Consider the following 9,754-nt stretch of genomic DNA (forward strand, 5'->3'; position numbering starts at 1 on the left):
ATAATAACATAATAATAAAATAAATATAAACTAATTAATAAAATATTAAAATTTGAAAATGATAATTATTTTTATAAAACCAAAATAAAAGTACTTATAATAAAAAATAATTAAATTTTATATAATTATTTAATTATATCGAGTTAATCAGTTCTACCAGTGATCCACCGATTGAACCAGTGACTTAGTGACTCAGTAACTTGACCGGTTCGATTACCGGTTCGGTTTTGATAACTATGAAATGTAGGTAGCTTTTCTTGGTAGTGTGTTGGGCTTAGGGTTTTTTTTTGGATGGGGTGTTGGTACAGAAAAGTCTAAATCAAGCATATCTATCGAGAAGCAAACCAAGGAGCGGACTGGCTTGCCAATGAGAGTTTTAAAATTAATCCTGGCTTTCTTTTCATAGATCAACCCCCGACTAAATTAAGACCAATTCTTACTAACGATTGTAGAGGGATATCCTTTTCCCGAACTGTTACTGTAGTTTCTGCTTTGTAATTATTGGGCTTCGGCCCCGTCATAATACCAAAAAAAAAAAGTCTAACTCCAAAAATAAATTGGGTACGTAGGCCCAATGTCTTCTCCAAAACTCATATAAATCCCATCCGACTTCAGGCCCAACACTCTCCTTTCGTTAATTTCAGTTCACTGTGTCTCTGCTAAGTGCAAAGCATTCTGGAGTGAATAGTGCAGCACTGCAGCCATAAACAGGAAAAGTGGAAAACAGCGAGAGCAGAGGACCATGGTAACAATTGCTGCAGCCAACGCCACCAAGAGAATAGAGACCTACGAGGAGTTCGCAAAAGTACACGCCATACTCCTCGCTGCTTCGGGCTTGCCGGAGTCCCTCCACCGCCGCCTCTTCCAGAAGCTCTCCGCCGAGTGCTTCGACGGCGGTAACTACTTCCAGATCGAGCCATGCGAGGAAGGCCGCCAGAGGCTCCTCGTCCTCACCGCGGAGTCCATGGCAAAGCACTCCGACGTCTTCCTCGTCGACCATGCTTGGACCTTCAGACTCACCGATGCTTACAAGCAGGTACTTCGAAATCTCTCTCTCTCTCTCTCTCTCTCTCTAGGGTTTCTTTCTCTCTCTGTAAACTTTATAATTTATGCTTGGAGCATGTTTCGGTAACACATGAAAAAAAACACAGGTGTTTTAAGCTTTTAGCAATGAAATGCTTATGATGATTGGTAAGCTGTTGAAACTATATTATAATCAAATATTAATAATTTTAGACTAGAAAAAATAGCCTTATTGACATTGTAACTGTTATTTCTTGATTTTAGTTTATTTTGCTTTTTATTTTAATTTAACTTTTTTGTTCTGTTTTGTGTGGAGCTGCATGAGGTTCCGGGATTGGCGGAGAGGATGGGGGCGTTGATGTGTGTGGATATTAATTTGAATGCAGAGGGAGAAGATGATGGAGCTTTGAGTGATACACGTGGCAGTGTTACGGAGGTTCTGGAGAGTGAGGTTCGAGAAGCAAAAGAGAAAAGTGATGGTAAGTTGAGGTGGTTGGAGCTTGAGGGGCTTGACATAAATGATGAGGTGCTCTTGTCTCTCGAATTACCAACTAGATTTCCGGTGCGTATTTTTAATCATTCTTTCCATGTGTTTAGTTTTCATGGAATGATTGTGTGATGAAGACGTAGTACATAGTGATGCTTGCTAAGCAATTTAGGAATGTTATATTGGTTATGTTTGTTTCTGAATTCTGGAATAGAGAAGCACGCAATTTGGAGGGAACAAATGAAGCATACTGTAAATGTTACGAATTGAAATAAGCACTGTATGCGCAACTTGGTCCTCTAATCTACATGCGTTTATGTGAGGAATCATACTTGGTTGGCTTAAGCATATATTTATAAGTATTATTTGAGTAGGAATGTGGCAAACTTCTTTATAAGGACTAGTTATTCTTTAAGGAGCTTTAGGCTTCCAGGTAGGAACAAGAACACAACAAAAGAAATTGTTTTGTTTTGTTGTTTGTTCTCTCTCTCTCTATTTGTTAAGTCACCACCTTTTAAACTATTAAAATCTCAGAAAGTCATAGTAATTAATTTGGAACATTTTTTTATAAGTTTTTAATTTTAAAATAATAAAAATAAATCAATTAACTTTTATAATTTTTGAAATTTCATTTGTTATTTGTGCACGTTTTAATTCAAGTATTTCGTAATCTATGATAAAAGAGCATTGGTGTGTGTTGAAAATTTCTCAAGTAGTTACCACTAACATAAGAAAAGGTACACATATAACTCCCAAGTCTTCACCGCATTTTGTAAGGGTGTGGGATGAGAACTTAATTTTTGTCTGTCAATAAATTTATGCTGAAAAGAAAATTGGATAACCTACTGAGTGGGATAAGACTTGATTTGTTGTTGAAGGAAAATTAGATACCAAAAAGGTTATATTGTTTATTATTTCATGGATTCATTGATAATAGATAATTTATATTGCAGATATGTAAAAATGATAGAGTAGAAATGTGGCCAAGAAAAGTGAATAAAGACGGTTAGTTAAAGACTCAATGTGGCCTATGGCATGCATCATGCAGTGTTTAGTATCATGTATTGATCGTTCGATTTATTGCATTGTCGAGTTATTCTGTTTTTCAGCTCATTGTTTTGGCTTTTATCAGATTTGTTTTTCAAAGTAAAATCAATCTGTGTTTTCATTTTGGAATTTGAATACTCATGCACTACCTCCCCCTTTTGTTTTTCAGGATTTAGTGGCCCTTAGCCTGCTTGGAAACAAGCTCAATAGAGTGGAAACAATTGTTCAGGAAGTTAGCAAATTTAAACAACTTAAAGGACTCTGGCTGAACAATAACCCGGTTCTAGAAAAAGGGTAAGTTTTTGTATATTGTAAACATTGCTTCTAACTGCATACACCTTTTCATGTTTATTTCTAAAGAGAAATAAATTACTTTGCTTTTCTCAGTGATAGTGAACTTGCGGATGCACTTCTTAAGGAGTTGCCAGAACTGGAAATTTATAATTCAACTTTCACAAGCAATTTTGGGGAATGGGCATTGGGGTTCTGTGCAGGGATATATGAAAAGGATAACCCAGGAAATGTTGATCAGGCTAGTACTCCATTGCAGAGTGTGTCAACTCTTGATCTTTCAAATAGAAATATTCACAATTTAATCAACAAGGTTAGGCTGTTCTTATGCTTCTTTTTTATATATTCTATAATTTTTTAAAATATCTTCCCGTTATTTCTCAAAAGGGCTAGTAGAAGACTTGAACGTGTCACTAAAATATGGTAAACAAAATAAAATCAATAAAAGTCAACATGCATGTCATACATAATCATTATTCCAGAAGTCCTTTTGTGAACTTCATCTGACTTAAAATTATGTTATGGTTTTGCCTTTTTGGTTAGGCATTTACACCCAATTGTTTGCCATCTCTTTCATGCCTGAATATTCGTGGAAATCCATTGGAGCTAAACTCAATTGGTGGCTTATTAGATCTACTAAGGACATTCCCTTCATTGTGTTCTTTGGAGGTACTTTACATTTATGCTATCACCTTTTCCTTTTTAATCCTCAAGCTTCCTTTTTTATATGCTTTAATCTATCTTTATTGCCATATTATGGTCACCGATGTTTTGGCCTTTTGGAATTTGATCAATTTTTAGGTGGATATTCCTGGTCCACTTGGAGGAAGTGCCATTGAAATCCTGGAATCACTTCCTAACATTTCCCAGCTAAATGGCATCAGTGCATCAAAAATATGGGAAACTGGAAAGCATGTTATAGATTCAGTGCTTCTTCCTCGTCTTCCGGAGTGGACTGCTGATGACCCTCTTGCTGATCGTATTGTAAATGCAATGTGGCAATATCTAATGACATATAGACTTGCTAATGAAGAAAAATTAGATGAGACTTCTGTTTGGTACGACCTATGTTTTGATTCATATGTCAATATTTTGCCATTCAAATGGTTGGATTTAGTGTTTCTTGAATAATGAATGCTTAGTTCACTCTCCCAATGATACACAAATTATGTTTGGAAGAGAGACTGAGACTGAGAGACAGAAACTAAATTAAGTCTCTGTATTGTGTTTGGTGTAAAATGTACAAGACTGAGTTATGTCTTAATATTATATTTGGTTTAAAATAAATATGGGGATTGAAAAGTAGATTTGGAATTGGAAAAGTTAGATGAGAGTATTTTTGGAAATAAATGTTATTAAAGTTTCAGTCCTTATCTCTAGAAATTTTAATCCCATGTGTTCCCATTTTCTGGAGGTACTAAAGGTAGCGTTTGTTGAGGTACTGAGACAGAGACTGGGAGACTGAGACTCAGTATCATGTTTGTTGGTTTAGAGACTGATACTAAATTTTCTGTCTTTATCTCCAAAATTTCAGTATTTCAATACCTCCAAAAAGTAGGGACACAGGGGACTAAAATTTTTAGAGATGGAGACTGAAATTTTAATAACATTTTATACCTAAAATACTCTCATTTCAATTAATTAATTCCAATTTTACCCTTTGTGCAAATTAAATTAGAGTTTCATTCTTGTTTCAATTTCTGTCTCCCACTTTGTACCAAATAGAATACTGATATTTATTTTAATCTCTGTCTCTTAGTCTCTGTCTCTCAATTTCAGTCTTTCCGTCTCTGTCTCTCCACCAAACGCTACCAAAGGGACTAAAATTTTGTGTCTCGGGACTGAAATTTTAGTTCCAGTCTTTGATCACCAAACACAACACTCAGTCCCAATCCCCCAGTCTCCCCAGTCTCAGGAAACAAACGCAGCCTAAAATTACTGACCCTTGTTTTGAGTCCTTCTTAGGTATGTGATGGATGAACTGGGTTCGGCTTTGCGGCATAGTGATGAACCAAATTTCAGAGTGGCACCTTTTCTTTTCATGCCTGATGGTACTTTGGCATCAGCTGTGAGGTTAGCCTTGATATTTTTCAATTTCAAATTTGTGATTTAGTGTAGAAGCCATTATTTTGATGTTCTATGATGGCTTACTATATAATTATACTTTATATAGTGTATAGCATCTTTTTATTGAAATTTCATGATAAAAGTTCATCTCCCCAGTTCTTGTTCACTCAGTCATTTATGTGTTCTGATTTCATTACTAGTATATCTCATGTAAGAGATTTCTATATATGAAAATGCTATTATCCTCCTTTTTTATGAACTACTTGTAGTTTGTAATAGGTTAAAAGTTGTCATTATACAAGTTGTAACTTTACCATTTGCCCAGCTTTTCTATTCTGTGGCCAACACAGAACGTTATAAAAGGTGATGAATGCACTCGTGATTTTCTACTTGGTATTGGGGAGGATAGACAACGTTCTGCCAGACTTACTGCCTGGTTCCACACACCAGAGAACTATTTTGTCCAAGTATTTCTTCTATTGCTAAAATAGATTATGATTTTATTTATGGTAAAAAATCTATCAGTGGTTTGAAGCTAATCAATTTCACACTTTCAGGAGTATGAGAAGCACAATCAGAAATTGCAATCCAGAAAGTTAACATTACCCAAGGTGCAGTCTTCTGAGACTAGAAGCATTCGTCATCATGATGGGCGTGCTTTACGTGTCTACACAGATATACCGCATGTGGAGGAAAACTTGACACATCCTGATTTTGTAATCAGTAAGTTTAATGCCTGTACTTAATTCTGTTCTTAGTTCATAATTAATAACTAATTATTTGTCAAAAAAATTAATAACTAATTAATAGATAATCGTACAAGTACTGAATATATTTCGCATGGAGTCTAAATTGAAATTTTCTTGTGTTACTTGACTTGAACCTTTCCTCTATTAAAGGAGAATGCTGACTTTTGGTTTTGAAAAGGTTCACCTCAGTTTGATTCAATGGTTTCACTCATGTAAATATGCTTTGTGGAACTGGACCTCACTTTCTCTTATGTTTTGGCCTACAGCAAAGGAACCAAAAGATGCGGATATAATATGGACAAGTGAGCAGGTAGATGAAGAGATGAAGAAAGCTACAGGAATAACAGATCATCAATACATCAACCAATTTCCATTTGAGGCATGTCTTGTAATGAAACATCATTTGGCAGAGACAATTCAGAAGGTGACAATAGTTAAATCCTTGTGGCGATTCTGATGAGATTTTTCTGGAATGTGTACTATACTTATGCTTCCTTGGATGCATAATTACTTTATCTTTGCTTGATAATAAATCCTCTCTCTTTTTGGGGTGGGGATACTTGCCTCAGGCACATGGATCTCCTCAATGGCTGCAGCCTACTTATAACCTTGAAACACATCTGTCTCAACTTATTGGTGACTATCACGTACGCAAAAGAAAAGGACTAGACAACCTTTGGATCTTAAAACCTTGGAACATGGCCCGAACTATTGATACAACTGTAACTGATAATTTACCTTCGATTATCCGGCTCATGGAAACAGGTCCAAAGATTTGCCAGAAGTATATTGAAGAACCTGCTTTGTTCCAGGGGAAAAAGTTTGATCTCCGTTACATTGTATTGGTCCGGAGTATGAATCCTTTGGAGATATTCCTGTCAGATTGTTTCTGGGTATGTCAGTGCTTTTTTTAGGTTCCAACTAAAACGTACTATGGAATTTAAAGAACTTGTTTTCAACTTCTCTCTGTTTTATTTGCTCTCACTGATTCTAATGGCAATGGATTTTATCTTGTGGTTTCAGGTTAGGATAGCGAATAATAAATATTCTCTGGACAGAAGTAGTTTTTTTGAGTATGAAACTCACTTCACCGTTATGGTATGTCTTAAGTGCTATTTTCTTCAGTCACTAGATCTTCAGTCATTGCCCTCCTTTACTCGAGAAGTTTTAACATTCTCACTACGTGCTATACGGATTTCAGAATTATCGTGGAAGAATAAATTTCAAGAATACTAAGGATTTTGTGAGGGAATTTGAGGAAGAGCATCAAGGTAATTGAGAAAACTGCCAGATTCTGGACTTAATGATCAAACTTTTTTAAAGTTTGAATATGAATAGTTCTTTGACACACCTCTGTACCCTTTTTTTCCTTCAGTTAAATGGTCAGATATACATACTCGAGTAAGAAACATGATTCTATCCGTATTCGAGTCAGCTGCTGTTCTACATCCAGAGATGCATAGTACAAAATCAAGGGCCATTTATGGTGTAGATGTCATGTTGGACAGATATTTCCAACCAAAGATACTTGAGGTTTGTAACTGAAAACTATGGTAAAATAAAATTCCAAGGAGGCAAGGAGTTTCATATTTCATAGTTCATACGCTCCTTCAGGATGCATTCCCCCGCATGAATTCTGGAATTACATGTAAAATAATGGTATTTTGCTTTTTATGCAGGTGACATACTGTCCGGACTGTACTCGAGCATGCAAATTCGACATGGAGATTGTGGTAGGAGACGGAGGTGTTGCCAAGGGGTGTGATTTTTTCAACAATGTGTTTAGTTGTCTCTTTTTGAATGAGATTTCACAGGTTAGCCAGTTGTATTGCAAGCATAATTAGGAACGAAGGATTTTAATTATAGCCGCATGGGTCAAAGTTTCTTGGATTTCGGTGTTTGTGTAGTCAAGGATTGTTGCACAAGCTAAAATACGGTTTCAACGAGCTTGTGTCATCGAGGATTGTCATGTGTGTTGTAGTTAGCTGGTGTGGTTGTTGCACCGAGAACATCCAAGCGTTTGTGTTATCAAGGATTGTCAGGTATGGTGGTCGCAAGTCGCAATGAGGATATCCAAGCGAATGTTTCGTTGAGGATTGTTGTGCGTTCCTTTGAAAATTAATTTGACTTTTTTTAAACAATCCCACTAGGTAACCGACGGAAGTCTAGCCAACAAGTGTTTTTAAATTGCACTCCTGCTCTGTATCCGAATAACTCGGACTCACAACGACATATCTCGGAATCAACTTTCAAATATTCAAAACCTCACCTAATAAAATAACCGTTTCTAGAACCTCTATAGCGCTGGCCATGAATGCTTCCCTACAGGCGAAGGTTTAGAGAATCACCGAGCTTTTGGCAGCCGAACAAAGTAATGATAAGGAGAAGGATGACTGCAAAAATGTCAACGATGGCAACCCTAATGAAGAACACCGCTCCGAATCAAACATGAAGATAGGGAGAACACCTCACAAAATGGAAAGGCGGAGGACCATTCTCTTTTCCGAAGAAATAATGAATTTCCGAAGAAATAATGAATTTTGAAATGTCAAAAAATTTTAATTGACACCCTATAAAGGGATTGGAGACCCCAAAGTGCACGTTGCTAAGTTTGAATCTATGATGTTTCTTAACGATGCCTCTAAAATACTTTGAACCAATTTAGTATCATAAAATGTAGTGTGTATGGATTCCTCAATTATTCTAGCATCTTGATGATAAACTCTATATGCTTTACTATTTGTGGAATATCCTACAAATAAATACTTATATGCTTTTGGATCAAATTTTTTCAAATTATCTTTTTGGCCAAGGATTCCTTACTCCCACTTTTGTGTGGGAGTATGATTAACCTACAGTAAAATAATTACAAAATGTATCTCGTTTTTTTTTTTTGAAAAATTTATTAATTAAATTTTGACCCCTCAAATTATTAGTTTTTAATTTTGACCCCTTTCCCTTCTTTGGTACGAGAGACTGAGAGATTACTGATTTTTGGAGAGCATCAACCAGGTTGAAGCCTTTCTCTCCTTCCCTAACTCTGCCCTCACTCTCCACCCTCCTTAGAGTTCTTGAAAAATCCTAATTTTGCCATCCCCGTTCTTTTTCTTATTTCAGATTCAGGGGCATTTCAGAGAAGAGAAGCAGTTAGGGTTTTCAGACAACTGCAATCCCTGCCATTCTCATACCCTTCCTCTGCTGCAAATTTCCGCGACCTACTTCCGCCGACGCGCCACGCCTCCGCCGCCGACGCACCCTGCCTCCGCCTCGCCCTGCTTCGGCCGCCGCACCACGCCTCCCACGCTCAATAAGACAAGAGGTTTCTGCGGCCCTAAATCGCTCATCTGGTTCATCTGGTTCATCAGGCCCTAAATCTGCACCTTGATTTCATATTTCGAATCTTAAATGTGTTGTATATTAGGTATATTTTCAACAATTTGTTAATATAAGAGATTTATTTTACTGTTCATAGACGATTCAATACCCGGTGGAACATGCTGAGAAATTTGAGAAATTTGGCATGTCGCCTTCCAAAGGTGTTCTTTTCTTTGGCCCTCCGGGCTGCGGCAAAACCCTGTTTACAAAAGCAATTGCAAATGAATTCCAGGCCAACTTCGTAAGTGTCAGGGACCTGCATTGCTTCTGCAGTTGGCCTGGCATTCCAAAATCCACACGGTCCAAAATTCATAAATCTACATAGAGTTTTTTTATAAGTTTATTATTATTATTATCTAATCAAGCTTTCTCATCATTTGCCTCCTGTGATGGGTGACAGATATCTGAGGTTGTCAATACTCAATTCCATGAAAGATCTGATAGATATCTGTCGGGAGCACAAAATTGGGGCAATTGGTAAATTTTAAATTGCTGTTGTTACTATATTACCCTATTTGGCTGCATGTCATTGTTTTCATGTCTTATCCTAAAAAAAATGCTAGTCATTCCTCATTTGACAAGATGTTGATGTCTTTCCTGTTCAGTTCCTATGCTGATACTGAATTTTTGTTTATTATCCCTTTTTTCTGGTTCACGCGTTCTAGTAATTGGTTAGTGAAAACTGTTAATGCTATCTTATAATTGAAATTTCTTT

At 36.6% G+C, this 9,754-nt stretch overlaps 1 protein-coding gene across 1 annotated transcript; it reads left to right on the forward strand.

Moving 5' to 3' along the window:
* Positions 1 to 620: 620 nt before the first annotated feature.
* LOC112738332 (uncharacterized) lies at positions 621 to 7,757 on the forward strand. The gene is made up of 15 exons (XM_025788731.3): positions 621 to 1,036; positions 1,340 to 1,585; positions 2,727 to 2,851; positions 2,945 to 3,161; positions 3,392 to 3,517; positions 3,650 to 3,906; positions 4,814 to 4,921; positions 5,241 to 5,382; positions 5,473 to 5,638; positions 5,931 to 6,088; positions 6,234 to 6,557; positions 6,688 to 6,762; positions 6,866 to 6,935; positions 7,040 to 7,197; positions 7,344 to 7,757. Exons 1-15 carry the CDS (start codon positions 743 to 745, stop codon positions 7,506 to 7,508), a joined length of 2,631 nt encoding a protein of 876 aa, XP_025644516.1. The 5' UTR covers positions 621 to 742; the 3' UTR covers positions 7,509 to 7,757.
* Positions 7,758 to 9,754: the final 1,997 nt, after the last annotated feature.

The sequence above is a fragment of the Arachis hypogaea genome, chromosome 13 (assembly GCF_003086295.3).
Source record: "Arachis hypogaea cultivar Tifrunner chromosome 13, arahy.Tifrunner.gnm2.J5K5, whole genome shotgun sequence".
In the NCBI taxonomy this organism is placed as follows: Eukaryota; Viridiplantae; Streptophyta; class Magnoliopsida; order Fabales; family Fabaceae; genus Arachis; species Arachis hypogaea.

What these genes read in the sequence shown, in the direction of transcription:
- LOC112738332 (XM_025788731.3), top strand. Translation starts at nt 743, where the DNA reads ATGGTAACAATTGCTGCAGCCAACGCCACCAAGAGAATAGAGACCTAC. An exon ending in TTAGATGAGACTTCTGTTTG is followed by an intron (nt 3,907 to 4,813) that starts GTACGACCTATG and finishes AGTCCTTCTTAG; the next exon opens with GTATGTGATGGATGAACTGG. An exon ending in ATTTGAGGAAGAGCATCAAG is followed by an intron (nt 6,936 to 7,039) that starts GTAATTGAGAAA and finishes TTTTTCCTTCAG; the next exon opens with TTAAATGGTCAGATATACAT.